The sequence below is a fragment of the Rhinatrema bivittatum genome, chromosome 6 (assembly GCF_901001135.1).
Source record: "Rhinatrema bivittatum chromosome 6, aRhiBiv1.1, whole genome shotgun sequence".
NCBI lineage: Eukaryota > Metazoa > Chordata > Amphibia > Gymnophiona > Rhinatrematidae > Rhinatrema > Rhinatrema bivittatum.
In genome coordinates, this window is record NC_042620.1 from 203573615 (window position 1) to 203589615 (window position 16001).

At 47.6% G+C, this 16001-nt stretch overlaps 1 protein-coding gene across 1 annotated transcript in view; it reads right to left on the reverse strand.

Moving 5' to 3' along the window:
- LOC115093946 (RNA-binding protein 44-like) overlaps positions 1 to 16001 on the reverse strand; it is a 318590-nt gene that overhangs the window by 201543 nt on the left and 101046 nt on the right. Inside the window, exon 3 of the mRNA XM_029606425.1 lies at positions 14175 to 14253. Coding sequence (XP_029462285.1) covers positions 14175 to 14253 — 79 coding nt within the window. The remainder of the gene's footprint in view (positions 1 to 14174; positions 14254 to 16001) is intronic.

Sequence of the window (16001 nt, forward strand, 5' to 3'; positions counted from 1 at the left end):
ACAGGGGTGGGTAAGAGTATGGGTAAGGGTGTGGCCTGCTTGTTACAGTGGTTGCTACCCCTAATTGATTAGGGCTGGAGGGTACTGGAAGCCAATAGTAACAGGTGGGAGAGAAAAAAGGGGAAAAAAATGGATAAAGTGCGTAGCTTGCTGGGCAGACTAGATGGGCCGTTTGGTCTTCTTCTGCCGTCATTTCTATGTTTCTGTGAAAGGCCTTTGCAAGGATGGTGTTCAATTCTGCTCCTATGAATTGAAGGAGATGAGATAGAGTAAGATGGGATTTTTGATAGTTGATGAGAAAACCCATCGAATGGAGAACCGTAATTGTTTGATTGAGAGAAGTTAGAGCTCCTTGTAGAGATTGACTTCTGATGAGCCAGTCGTCTAAGTATGGAAACACATGGACACTTTGCTTGTGCAAGTGTGCTGCTATTAATGCCAGACATTTTGTGAATACTCTGGGATCAGAGGCAAGTCCGAATGGCAGAACTCTGTATTGGAAATGTTGATGACTCACCATGAACTGCAGGTACTTGCGATGAGGAGGGAATATTGGAATGTGATCGTAAGCATCTTGGAGATCCAGAGAACAAAGCCAATCCCCTTTTTGAAGAAGTGGAAGCATGGTGCCTAGGGATATCATCCTGAACTTTTCTTTCTTGAGAAATTTGTTGAGATTTCTGAGATCGAGGATGGAACGTAGGCCCCCTGTTTTCTTTGGAATGAGGAAATACCGGGAATAGAACCCTCTGCCCTGCTGAGACCGGGGCACCGGTTCTACAGCCCCGGATTTCAGAAGGGTGGACAATTCTACTTGTAACTGAAACATGTGATGTTTGTTGAGATGAACCTGAGTCGGTGGAAATTCTGTGGGAATTGAGAGAAAGTTGAGTTGGTATCCTTGAGATATTATGGACAGAACCCATTGATCCGTTGTTATTGAAACCCAATTGTGGTAAAATTTGGATAATCTGCCTCCTACGGGGAGTTCTGGCCGAGGATTTGTGGAGAGGCTGAGTTCCCTGGATGGATTTTCAAAAGCCCACTGCAGGTCCTGTCTGAGTAACAGGTTGGGGCCTAGTTGTCCTTTGCTGACGTGATTGTGTTCTTTGCTGGGTTCTGGATTGCCTGGGCCTAGACGCAGGAGGATAATATCTTTTTTGACGGTAATAGGGTCGTCTCATGTCTCTCCTTTGAGGTCTACGGGTGGCATGTGCAGTGGGGTCCTGGGGAAGGGAGGAAAGTTGTCGTAAGGTCTCATTATGTTCTTTCAACTGAGACCGCTTCTTGTATCTTTGTACCGAATAAATTGTCCCCTGTACAGGGGAGGTCCACCAATTTATCTTGGACCTCTGGCCTAAGGTCTGAGGCCTTAAGCTAGGCCCGCCTTCTGGCACTAATACCTGAGGCTGCCACCCTTGAAGCTGTCTCGAAAGCATGGTATGCAGCTCTTACTTTGTGTTTACCAGCTTCAAAAGCTTTATTTATGATGTTTTGTGAAGGTTCTCTATAATTTTGTGGAAGAGATGGAATAAATTCTTCCATTTGCTTCCAGAGGTTTCTCTGGTATTGGGTGATATACAATTGATAGGATGCCATCCTAGAATTGAGCATTGCACCTTGAAATACCTTTCAGCCTAGAGAATCTAAGAACCTGTTGTCCTTTCCAGGAGGATTGGATGAGTGAACTCTTGTCCTTTTAGCCTTTTTCTGTGCAGATTCCACAACTACCGAATTATGGGGTAGCTGTGATTTTTGATAGCCAGGCATGGCTTGAACCAAGTACGTGGTGTCCATCCTTTTGTTTACTGAGGGAACAGAACAGGGATGTTCCCAAAGTCGGTGTTGTAGTTGTAGGAGGACATCATGTATAGGTATTGTCATTACTTGTTTATGAGGGTCAACAAATTGTAAGACCTCTAGAGTTTGATGGTGGAGATCCTGCTCTGACTCCAATTTAAAAGGGATAGAGTCAGCCATGTCTTGCACAAAGGTAGAAAAAGTAAGATCCTCTGGAGGGGATTGTTTCCTAGGGTGTGGTGGTGAAGGATCAGACATAAAGGTTTCAGAAGAAGTGTCTGAAGCAGTATCACTCCATGTGTCATAATCTGGAGTGTGCTGTGGTTTCATCACAGTTTTTGGTGGAGGAATCAAACCAGAGGGCCCTGGTAGAGGATCCTGAGGAGAAGAGTCCTCTTCTTGCGGATTTGAGGGCAAAGAGTCCAATAAATCCTGGTATTTCTTCTGTATAATGGAATGCAATGCTACTTCTGATGATACTGGGGCCCCAAGAGGAAGCGGCATCGTCGATGAAGTGTGTGGCATCGATGGTATCGAAGATTTCGATGTGTGTTTCGATGGCATCATCGATGTTCCAGTTTTCTTATGTGACGGTGCAGAAGTGACAATAGGCACCGATATTTGCACCGAGGATGTAGTTAGCATCGATGTAATCTTAGAAGAGAGAGGAGGCATCGACATCAGCACAAATGGAGTAGGAGTACTTGATGTTCGTGGCATCAGGGATTCCTGCGGCATCGGGAAGGTACCTGGCATCGGCGCCGGCACCGGAACTAAATCGGTCATCGGTACCAGTTGTACCGGCATCGGTGATGTCAGAGGTAAGGAAGACGTCACCGGCATCGGTGTAGTCACCGGTAGGTGTTCCTTTATGGCCTGCAGTACCGCTTCTTTGATGAATAATGTCAAGTCTTGTGGTACTGGGGGAACGCTCGACACCGGTGGAGGTGGAGACATTATTACCTGTGGTGGAGCCGGTTCTACCAAGGGAGGCCTAGGCGACAGCGAGGTATCTTTGTGCTTAGGCCGTTTTTCGCTCGGTTCTTCATGGGAGGATATGGTCGGTGATGTCGAGGCATGCCAATGACGATGTTTATGTCTAGGCCTTACCTCCGTAGCCGAACGTATCGATACCGTCGACAGTGTTGGTGAGGGTCCGTCTCCCGAACCGTCCGGTCGGCGCTTTTTTAGCAAATTTTTCTTGGGAGCTCCTGCCAGTGATGATTTCAATGAAGTCGATGGTGAAGGATCAATTGTAGACGGAAAAGTTGTTCTATTTTTTCCTGTCGCAATTTTCGTCCTTTTGGTGTCATTTCCTGGCATTGCTGACAGGAGGAAATGTCGTGTTTTTCACCCAAACAGACAACGCATTCTAAATGCGGGTCTGTGATCGACATTGTGCGATTACAGGTTGGGCATTTTTTGAAACCTGATGCCATGGTGACATTGACGGCCGTCGATGACTGAGAAAAATTTGAATTAGCGTTATTAAAAAATAAACGCTGAATTACCTCACCAGCAGGTGAAGAAGAGAAATGAGTGAGATCCCGTGAGGGAGAGATTTTGAAATAATGACTTTTTTTAGTCAGAAACTGAGAGTAAGTCTCAGAGGGCTCTGATAACCGTGATGCTGACAGCAGCGCGGAAAAACAAAGACTAGAGTGAGACCCCTGTGGCAGAGAATATCATGGCATGCTGGGCATGCTCAGTGGCCTCACAGTGCCAGTCAAAAGTTTCTAGAAACTTTGACAGAAGTTTTTCCCCGCATTAGGGCTCCGTCAGTGACGTCACCCATATGTGAGGACTAGCATCCTGCTTGTCCTGGGATAAAAGGAGTAAACCTAGGTATTATTTCTTTACAGAGAGGATAGTAGATGCATGAAACAGCCTTCCGTGGAGGTGATGGAACCTAGGACCGTATTTAAATTCAAGAACACATGGGGTAAACACAGAGGATCTCTGAGGGAGGGAGGGTAGGGGTTGTAAAGCTAAATAGTTGGTGTGGATGGACAGAGTAAACTGTTTCTATGATTGCACAATGACTAAATCATGTGGTAGCTGTGTCTTGTCATGGCCTAGGTATTCTTTAACTCTGTATTTTAAATTGATTCTCCTAGCCATGGGCTGCAGAGAAAAAGGAGCAACCCATATTTTGCTCTGTAGATCTTTAAGAGCTTAATGAATTGGAATGGCACACAGTTGTTTTGGTGCTTTAATATATTTTAGAACCCCGAGAAAGTCTTCAGATGGCTCAGAGTCTTCTTGCAAAGTGAAAAGGATGGATTGAGACATCTTTTGAAAGAAAGCTGGATATGACAAATCATCAGGTGGCATATTGCTTCTGGAGGTTTTTGGATAAAGCTCTGGAGCAGACCTGGCAAGTCTGGAAGATCAGACAAAGAATTATAAGAGGAATTATCTTATGACTCTGACCTGGACTGGGGACAAAGAAGATAACTGAGAAGACTGACATTTAGCCTCTTGCCCCAGTTGCTGTTGATATGGTAAGCTTGGAGATGGGGACTCGAACTGTTGAAAGAACTTTCCTAGCATAGGATTCTTCAGGAAGACTCTATATCCGACAGGTATTTAGATACAAACTCCAACCATATCCTTTGCACAAACATATTATCCTTATTTGGAGGAAATGCTATTGAAAAGATACCTGATTCTGGAACTAGAATTGGAGATGAATGTTGAGATTACTTACCTGATAATCTCCTTTTCCTTAGTGTAGACAGATGGACTCAGAACAAGTGGGTATAGTGTGCTCGTGCAAGCAGTTGGAGACGGATCTGACGTCAGCACGGGTACATATACCCCCACAGGAAGTGAGGCAATTCAGTAATCTTCCTTGCAAAAGCTGTTATGGATATATGTGTACTGACGATCAATAAATTAGTGAAACAGGATTCCCCTGACCGATTGACAGTAGCTGGAGACCGCCAGCATTCCCAACCGGAAGGCGTCGACACCTGGCAAAGGTGACGCTCTTATGTAGGAAAATGACATGGCCTACCATGAATCGGTGAAACCCATGTATACCGGCAGCCAGGCGGGATGCTGAGTCCATCTGTCTACACTAAGGAAAAGGAGATTATCAGGTAAGTAATCTCAACATTTCCTAGCGTGTAGCCAGATGGACTCAGAACAAGTGGGATGTACAAAAGCTACTCCCGAAGCGGGCGGGAGGCTGCCTGAGGACCGCGTAGGACCGCCCTCGCAAATGCTGTGTCCTCCCTGGCCTGGACATCCAGACGATAAAACCTGGAGAAGGTATGGAGGGAGGACCATGTCGCCGCTTTACATATTTCTGCGGGTGACAGCATCCTAGATTCTGCCCAAGATGCTGCTTGGGCTCTGGTAGAATGAGCCTTGACTTGTAGAGGTGGTGACTTCCCGGCCTCTACGTAGGCCGCTCTGATAACTTCTTTAATCCAGCGGGCGATGGTGGGCCAAGAGGCCGCTTCTCCTTGTTTCTTGCCGCTGTGAAGGACTAACAGATGGTCCGTCTTTCGTACTGTTTCTGTCATTTCCAGATATCTGGGCAGCAATCTGCCGATGTTGAGATGGCATAACAAACGCCCTTCTTCTGATTTCTTCAAACCCGCCGTGGTTGGCAAGGATATGGTCTGGTTGAGGTGAAATTGTGAGACTACTTTAGGCAAAAAGGATGGAACCGTGCGAAGATGGATAGCTTCTGGAGTGATTCTAAGAAAGGGATCACGGCAGGACAGCGCTTGTAGTTCCGAAATGCGGCGTGCTGAAAATACTGCCAGCAGGAACACCATCTTCAAAGTGAGAGAACGGAGAGATAGGCCCCGAAGGGGTCTGAAGGTGGATCTCGCGAGGAAATCCAAAACTATGTTGAGGTTCCACAGGGGCACTGGCCACTTCAGTGGCGGACGAATGTGCTTGACTCCTTTCAGGAAGCGGGAAACATCTGGGTGCGTGGCAATAGTCTTCCATCCCTCCGGGGACCGTAGCATGACAGCGCATGCTACGGTCCCCGGAGCATGCGCTGCAGGATGGGCATGCTACGGTCCCCGGAGCATCCTGCAGGATGGGCTTCAGAAGGGTCTCTCCCTCAGCTCCTTGATGGAGCTGAGGGAGAGACCCTTCTGAAGCCCATCCTGCAGGAAATCCAAAACAATAGGGATTGTGGTCGCATGTGGATTGGTGCCGTGAGTGTCGCACCAGGCTTCAAATACTCTCCAGATCCTTACGTAGGTGAGGGATGTGGAAAACTTGCGAGCTCGGAGGAGTGTATTTTTATTTATTTATTTAAAATGTTTGTATACCGACGTTCGTTATGCAAACATCACATCGGTTTCCATGTAACATCAAACTGGCCAACAGGGCTGTACAATGAAACTGATAAAAAGAACTGGGGGGTGGTAAGAGGGGGGAAACCTGAAGGGAAATTATTGTACAAGAAAAATATAAGCGAGGTAATATGATTATAAGCGTGGGAGCAAGATTATATATAGGCAATAAAATTACATACAAAAATTATACACAGGTACATTTTTTACAATGAGGATGATTTGGGTAAGGGAGGAGGGGAGAGGGGCAGGGGAGGGGTTTGGAGAGGAGGAGTGAAAGGCGGGGGGTTCAAGTGTATGCTCATGCGAAAAGCCACGTCTTGAGGTTTTGTCTGAATTTTTTGGGGCAGGTTTCGTGGCGTAGATAGGTGGGGATAGAGTTCCATAAGGATGGTCCAGCTAGGGAAAGCGCACGTTGTTTGGTGGTTGTTAGGTGGTAGAGTTTGGGGGATGGAGTGTGAATATTTGCTGTGTAGGGTGTTCTGGTGGGTCTGGAGGGGAGACGGATGTGTAGACTGTCAGAGAACCATAGCATGTCAGGATTGTGAACGGCTTTGTGTATGAGGGTGAGGGTTTTAAACTGGATTCTGGCAGTGATGGGAAGCCAATGTAGTTGTTTGAGGACAGGTGTAATGTGTTCCTTTCTGCGGGAGCCGGTTAAAATACGTGCGGCTGCATTTTGCAGTAGTTGGAGGGGGGCAAGGTATCTATCACCGGCTCCGAGTATCCTCTTTTCTTCAGTCTAGCCCTCTCAATGGCCAGACCGTAAGAGAGAATTGAGCCGGATCCTCGTGGAGGATGGGACCCTGACGTAGCAGGTCCCTGAGAGGAGGCAGGGGAAGGGGCTCCCCTGCCAGTAGTCTTCTCATGTCCGCGTACCAGGGTCTTCTTGGCCAGTCTGCTGCCACTAGAAGAACTAGGCCCTTGTGATTCTGAATCTTGTGTATAAGGGCGCCCAGCAGGGGTCACGGAGGAAAGGCGTATAGCAGAGTCCCTGGAGGCCATGGCTGAACCAGGGCATCGATCCCTTGAGAGAACGGATCTCGCTTGCGGCTGAAGTATCTGGGTACTTGAGCATTGGACCTGTCCGCTAGTAGGTCCATGTCCGGAATCCCCCACTGGTCCACAATCATCTGGAAGGCTGTGGGGGACAGCTGCCATTCTCCCGGATTTAGGCTTTCCCTGCTGAGGAAATCTGCCGCGGTGTTGTCCCTTCCGGCAATGTGGACAGCGGAGATGTCCTGGAGATTCGCCTCTGCCCAAGCCATCAGCGGGGCTATCTCTAGGGATACCTGTTGACTTCTGGTTCTGCCCTGTCGGTTGATGTATGCCACCGTGGTGGCGTTGTCTGACATCACTCTGACTTCTCTGTTCCTCAACCTGTGAGCAAATTGCAGGCAGGCTAACCGGACTGCCCGTGCCTCTAGACTGTTGATGTTCCACCCCGACTCTTCTCTGTTCCACCGCCCTTGGGCGGTGAGCTCTTCGCAGTGTGCTCCCCATCCGCTCAGGCTGGCATCTGTGGTGAGCAGAATCCACGTGGGGGAGGACATCTTCGACCCCCTGCTCGTGTGGCTGGACTGCAACCACCACCGTAGCTGAGTCCGCACTCTGGCTGGTAGAGGTAGATGCATAGAGTAATTCCGGAAACGGGGGCTCCATCGAGAGAGCAGGGAGCGTTGTAGAGGTCTCATATGGGGCCTTGCCCAGGGTACCACTTCCAGGGTGGATGCCATGAGACCGAGAACCTGCAGATAATCCCAAGCTATGGGCCGACTGGCTCCCATCAAGGACCGTAGACGCGTCTGGAGTTTTAACCTCCTCTTGGTAGTGAGACTGACTTTGTCTGCCTGGGTGTCGAACTGGACTCCCAGGTATTCCAGTGATTGGGAAGGCTGTAGGCAACTCTTGTTTAGGTTGACTACCCATCCCAGGCTTTCCAGAAGAGCGATCACTCTGTTGGTTGCCCGATGGCTCTCCTCTCGTGATTTCGCCCTGATCAGCCAATCGTCTAGGTAGGGATGGACAAGGATTCCTTCCCGTCGGAGCGCCGCTGCTACCACTACGATCACCTTGTTGAAGGTCCGCGGTGCCGTGGCTAACCCGAAGGGCAAAGCCCGGAATTGGAAGTGTCGTCCCAGAACCTTGAAGCGTAGGTAGCGCTGATAATCCTGATGGATCGGGATATGCAGGTAGGCTTCTGACAAGTCTAAAGCCGTGAGGAACTCCCCTGGCTGTACTGCGGTCTTGACTGAGCGCAGAGTTTCCATACGAAACCTCGGGACCCTTAAGTATCGGTTGACTGACTTGAGGTCCAATATGGGCCGGAAAGTGCCCTCTTTCTTGGGTACCATGAAATAAATGGAATAGTGCCCAGAATCCATGTCCCATGCAGGTACTGGGATTATGGCTTTCAAGGACAGGAGCCTCGCCAGGGTAGCTTCCAATGCTGCCTTCTTGTGGATTGGACACGGGGATTCCACAAACCTGTCTGGAGGGATGCGATGGAAGTCCAGATAATAGCCCTCTCGGATGATGGCGAGGACCCACTGGTCCGACGTTATCTCGACCCATCTGGGGTAGAAGAGGGTTAACCTGCCCCCTATGGCTCCGTTCCCCGGATGGATCGGCTGATTCTCATTGGGAGGCGCGGCCGGGACCTGAACCCGAGCCAGCTCCCCTCTTGCGCTGCTTGGTCCGAAAGGACTGGTTCCTGGCCTGAGGACGAGGTGCCTGATAGCGAGTCCTATAGAGAATGAAGCGTTGGGAGCTTCTGCCTCTGGATGGCCTTGGAAAGGCGCGCTGGTTCCTTTTGAACTTGTCTTCCGGCAGTCGAGGTACTGGAGAGGCGCCCCATGTGCTGGCCAGTTTATCAAGGTCGCTGCCGAACAGGAGCGAGCCCTTAAAGGGCATTCTGGTGAGGCGTGTCTTAGAAGGAGCATCGGCTGACCAGTTCCGTATCCAGAGCTGCCTCCTGGTTGCTACTGAGGATGAGACCCCCTTGGCTGTTGTACGGACTAGGTCGGATGCAGCATCCGTGAGGAACAAGAGAGCGGACTCCATGTCTGCTGCCGGAGCATTGTTCCTGACCTGTGTCAAACAGGAATACGTCACCACTGTGCAGCAGGTTGCGATCCGCAAAGATAGAGCTGCCACCTCAAAGGTCTGTTTCAGGATGGCGTCCAGTCGCCGGTCATGAGCCTCCTTGAGGGCCGCCCCCCCCCCCCTCAACTGGAATGGTAGTGCGCTTGACCACAGCGCTAACCAAGGCGTCCACCTGAGGGCACGCCAGCATATCCTTAATTGCCGGGTCCAGGGGGTATATGCCCATCAGGGCCCGACCCCTTTGAAGGAGGCCGCTGGCGCAGCCCACTCCAAATCTATCAGTTGTTGTGCTGCTTGCAGGGAGGGAAAATGGCGGGCTGTAGGACGAAGACCTTCCAGCACGGGGTTCTGCGTAGCTGCCTCCATAGTGCTGGGGCCTGGAATAGCCAACTCCGTCAGGCACTGAGATACCAGGTCGGAGAGATCTTCCTTGGGGAAAGAACCGCCTCATAGTTCGATATGGCTCTATCCCCAAGGGAAGTTCCCCCTCCTCGGGGGTTTCGGACTTGTCCTCCGAGACATCAAGGTCCGCCTGAGCTGGACTGCCCGGAGGCGGGTGTCCACGATAAGGGCAAGAGGGTCTAGGGGCAGGGTCAGCTGGAGCGGCAGCAGGGCCTGGACGGGAAGCTGACTGCATCTGTACAAAGGCATGGATCCCCTTAAATAAATCCACCCATGAAATGGAAGCGGTCTCTAGCCGTCGGGGTACCAGGTCCCCCGGGATTCCTGGATGTTCGAGACTGCCCGCTAGATCCGGGGTGGCCCCTGGGGAACTGTCAACAAACCTCGGTTGAGACTGGTCCTGGCCCGAGGCTCCCACGGCCTCTTCACATTGGGCACAAAGGGAGTCTGGCTCCTCACTCTGCGTGGCTCTAAGCTGGCATGCTGAGCAGAGGCCGAGAGCTTTCACGCCGGAATCAGGAGGTGCCACCGCAGGAGACGCTGGGGCGTTTAAATGTTCCATCGCGGCTTGCGAATACAGGGCGCCGGCGCTTATGCAGCCAAGTATATCGCTCAATAATAATATGCGCTCAACAATATGCGCTCAATAATATGTGGTCAGCAATATACACTCAATAATATGCGCACAATAATATGCGCTCAATAATATGCGGTGAGCAATATACGCTCAATAATATGCGCTTAATAATATGCGATCAACAATATGCGATCAACAATATACAATATGCGCCCAATAATATGCGGTCAGCAATATACATTCAATAATATACCATACGCGCTCAATAATACGCGGTGAGCAATATACGCTCAGTAATATACAATATGCGCTCAATAATATGCGGTCAGCAATATACATTCAATAATACATTCAATAATGCATCCAACAGACAACCTTGGTTCACTAATGAACTCAGAAAACTAAAACAAAGTTTAAGAAAAAAAGAAGCGACTTGGCGCAAAACCCCTTGTGACATCACCATCTTTTCATACAAATCCACACTATACCAGTACAAATCCCTCATTTCAAAATCAAAAAAAGACTATTATGCTTCTAAGATTCACAACCTGGTCTTTGACGCCAAAGCCCTCTTCGCTTATGTCTCCAGCCTCACTCAAACCATTCCGCGAGAAATCCCCGGCAACATGGCACAACCCAAAGCGGAAGAACTCGCTCAGTTTTTCCAAGATAAAATCACCAATCTCCTAACACAACTGCCTTACAATACAGCCGACCTCCAGACATATCAACAACCTGCCCACAAAAACGTCAGCTTAAACACCTTTGAACCCGTCTCTTCCACGGAAATACAAACCATCCTGAGAAGAATGAAACCTTCGTCTCATCCTGCAGACCACATCCCCTCCAAACTACTTCTATCTGTTCCAGACACAATAGCCACCTCATTGAAAAATATCATCAACTGCTCTCTAGCCCAAGGAACCTTCCCAGATGATCTCAAAATGGCCTCAATCTCACCGCTCCTAAAGAAACCTAACCTAGACCCGAAGGACCCTAACAATTTCCGCCCCATAGCCAACCTCCCATTCATCGCCAAGATCATGGAAAAACTAGTGAACTCTCAACTCTCAGATTTCATCGAAGACAACAATCTTCTCTTCACCCCACAACACGGCTTCCGAAAAAATCGAGGCACAGAATCCCTCCTCACCTCGCTGACAGACCATATCTTACTGGGCCTCAACAAAGGAAACTCTTTCCTACTGATCTTGTTAGACCTATCCACAGCGTTCGACACTGTCAACCACGCCATCCTCCTAAACCAGTTGTCGTCCATAGGAATCTGCGGCACCGTCCTATCTTGGTTCAAAACCTTTCTCAATAACAGAGGTTACAAAGTTAAACTCCAAAACAAGGAATCCTCAAGATTTGACTCGACCATAGGAGTCCCACAAGGTTCTTCATTATCTCCGACTCTATTCAATATTTACCTGCTTCCTCTCTGCCAACTTCTCACTGACCTCAATCTAAAGTACTTCCTATACGCAGATGATATTCAAATCATCATCCCCATCAAAGACTCATACTCTAAAACTCTTGACTACTGGGAATCATGCCACCAAAAAATCAAACAACTACTCAACAGCCTTCACCTCATCTTAAATTCCTCCAAGACAGAAATCCTACTCATCTCTCCTGAGAACAATATACCTAACATTGCTCTTCCTACCAACCTACATACCACACAAGTTAGAGACTTAGGAGTGTTATTGGACAACCGGCTAAACTTCAAGGCACACATCAACAAAACAACCAAAGACTGCTTCTTTAAACTCCAGGTTTTGAAAAGGATAAGACCTCTCTTCCATGCTCAAGACTTCCATGCTCTTCCATGCTCTTCCATGCTCAAGACTTCAGAACGATCATCCAGGCAGTCATTTTTTCAAAATTAGACTATTGCAATTCCCTATTGCTAGGTCTGCCTTCTTCCTATTCCAAACCATTACAGATGGTGCAAAATTCAGCAGCCCGACTACTAACAGGCACAAGAAAAAGAGACCACATATCACCCATCCTGAAAGAGCTACATTGGCTACCCGTATACTTCCGAATCATGTACAAAGCCATATGTATCATTTTCAAAACTATACATCAATGCACTTCCCTCGATCTTCAATTCCCTCTCCAAGTATACAACTCGACAAGACCTACCAGAGATGTTTATAGAGGCACACTCCAAGTTCCCCCTGCGAAATCGACTAGACACATTACCCTAAGAGATCGCGCCACCTCCACAGCTGGCCCCCTTCTGTGGAATTGCTTACCCACAGATCTCAGACTAGAACCCTGCCTCCTAACTTTTAGGAAAAGACTTAAGACTTGGTTATTCAAGCAAGCTTTCCCAGACACAATTTAATGACACAATCCAAGGACTCCTCTAAAACATCCAGCCATTAATCATGCCATTTGCACATAACTTGTAATTTGACTTGTATATCGTTTAACCATTTTATTCTTTCCTATTTCTTCCTCTTCACCAAGTTTTGCTACCCTTGTTAATTGTAACTGTACCTTCGGTCACCTCAGTTCTAGTTTGATGTATTTAATGCACTCCCATTTCATGTAAACCAGCAAGATATGTTCTCATGATTGCCGGTATATAAAAACCTTAAATAAATAAATAAAAATAAATAAATATACCATACGCGCTCAATAATATGCGGTGAGCAATATACGCTCAGTAATATACAATATGCACTTAATAATATGCGATCAGCAATATACATGCAATAATATACAATATGCGCTCAACAATAGGCGGTCAGCAATATATGCCCATCAACAGGTGCCTATCATGGGCGCTCAATACCTGAACAAGGCCAACAAAATGGCGACCTCCACGGCGTGCTGCATGCAGGCAACGCCGCTGATCCTCGTATCTCGGAGACCAAAAGTAAGAGATATACGCCTTACCTGATCCTCGGCGCTTCCCGGCTGCGGGGGAAGAGGGGAAATACCTTCACCGCCGCGCTTGAGGAAATGCACCCACTGCCTCTAAGTCCACGCCGGGACCGAGGCGCCTCTCAGCCCCGCCCGAGCCCTTCTCGCTCGGGGGCAAGATCCCTGCCACGATTCGGCCACCGGACCGAGGCGTAGACCTCCGAGGGATTGCGGAAATCACCCCGGGAAACTCAACTGGGGGAGGGACGCGAGGGTATCACCGCAGGAGTGCGGGGCTCGTTGTTCTGTAGAAATTTAGTAAGTAGAATATAGAGAGTAGAAAGTAGTATTGGAAAACACGCTCAGCAAGCATGCAGGCTCTCCAAACTGCTTTGGAGACGGAAATTACTGAATTGACTCACTTCCTGTGGGGGTATATGTACCCGTGCTGACGTCAGATCCGTCTCCAACTGCTAGCACGAGCACACTATACCCACTTGTTCTGAGTCCATCTGGCTACACGCTAGGAAATGACATTTTTGCACCTTGGGACCTGACAATTGTAAGCACTGTGTGCTTCGGTATTATATGTTTAATCTCCATTTGTTTCAGTACCATATGGCTAGAGTCCAAAAATGTTAGCACCAAAAACTTGATGCAGAAGGAGCAGAGTGTTTCTGTTATCCATGCTGTTTCTCTGTCAGCTTATGGTCTCAATGCCATGATGACCAGATGGAGACTTTTCCTTACCTCTGTGAGAATGAACAATCTTGCGTCCTTTCGCATCAGCAAAACAAAATCAACCAAGAAGATTTGTACAGGACTACTGCATGGGACCTCCTGTGCATGCTCAGAAAAGGCTTAACTTTCTGAGCTTTGAGAGTGCAGGCCCTTGCCAGCACCATCGGATGATGTCACCCACTTGTGTGGGTGATTTTTGTCCTGTCTGTCCACAGTTAACATTATCTAGTTATACTGTCCATTTGGTGGGTCTTTGAAAATTGAACCTTTAGTTGATTCCCAAAATGTTTAATTAGTGCACATAATAATAATTTTGTAATGGAAAGACATGAGAAACTCACTGGAAGATACTCATTTTCTAATGTGCTGGAAACTTCAAGTTCTTTGTCTTTTTTAGTTTCTTCTTCTCTTCTGTATTCCCTAAAAATAAGAAACAAATAGGTGACATATAAGTGGCAATTTTCCAATAGCCCTCTTATTTAGAAGTACGCAGGACTTTTATCTTATATTCTGTAGGTAATTTTCACTTTTCACTTACTTCTATGAGTGGCTAGGGGAGGGGAATAGATAAAATAACCTGCATACTTCTGAAAATCCCATATATACACACTTTTTTCTTCCCCCGATCTACACACCCCCTTCCCTCCAGGAATGCTTCTTTTTAACCTGGCTAAAAATATGCATATTGTGGAAACCTATTCATACTTTTAGCCCAGCCAATATTCAGAAGGGGCAATTTCTATGAGTAAATAACTTTGAAAATTGCCCTTAAGGAGGGTAGTTTTCAAAGGCATTTTCATGCTGCATCTATAGAAATGGCGTGTTATAAAATTGACCACTCAAAATATGGGTAAACTTACAAATGTATGTCCTCTATGCATGTAAATTTACCTGGACTGAGTAGAAGCATTCCCAAGGGTAGAGTTGGGGAAGGGATTTGAACTTAAGTGCATACTTTTGAATTTTCTGAAAATTTCCTGTACAGAAATAAGCAGATGTAATTGCATGAGGATAGTTTGATGGAATAATTTTCAAAACAAACATACAGTACGTGCCTAAGTTCATTTTAAAAACTGGTGTACTTTATATGGGTATTTTCTAACTTTCTGCAGGCCGTTATATAAATTTCCCCATAATCAACATATTTTACAGAAAACACAGAACTAACAGAAAGCAAAATTGCTTACCTTGTAATAGGTGTTATCCCAGGACAGCAGGATGTAGTCCTCACATATGGGTGACATCATTGATGGAGCCCTATTGTGGAAAACTTTCTGTCACAGTTTCTAGAAACGTTTGACTGGCACTCTGAGCCCACTGAGCATGCCCAGCATGCCATGATATTCTCAGCCACAGGAGTCTCCCTTCAGTCTCGTATGTAGCAGTAAGCTTTAGCAAAAAATAAAATAATAAAACGTATCGGACCCAACTCCGCGGGGTGGCGGGTGGGTTTCGTGAGGACTATATCTTGCTGTCCTGGGATAACACCTATTACAAGGTAAGCAATTTTGCTTTATCCCAGGACAAGCAGAATGATAGTCCTCACATATGGGTGATTAGCAAGCTAGAGGCTGAGTCATTTTGTAGTGAAGCAACACTAAAGTATTGTTGGTGAAAATGAGGCAGCCAAAGATCACAGCAGGTTGGATGTAGAAGGAGTTGGGATTAAACTGGAAACAAGTTCTTTAAGACACATTGTCCATAGGCTGAATCTTGTCATCCTTCTTTGTCCAAACAGTAATGAGCTGCAAAGGTGTGAAGAGAACTCCATGTTGCTGCTTTACATATGTCAAGAATTGGCACTGACCGATAGAGATGTGAATCATGTGATCGATCGTCTTAACGATCGATTTCGGCTGGGAGGGGGAGGGAATCGGATCGTCGCAGTTTGGGTTTTTTAAATATCGTGTAAATCGTGTAAATCGAAAACCAGCAAAATGGCGCCGGCCGTACGGCAACACGATTCGACTGCAGGAGGTTGTTCCGGACCCCCGCTGGACTTTTGGCAAGTCTTGTGGGGGTCAGGAGGCCCCCCCAAGCTGGCCAAAAGTCCCTGGGGGTCTGGGAGCGATCTCCTACGCTCCTGACATCGGGGGACAAAAAACAAAATGGCGCCGGCGCTACCTTTGACCTGTCATATGACAAGGCAAAGGTAGCGCCGGCGCCAT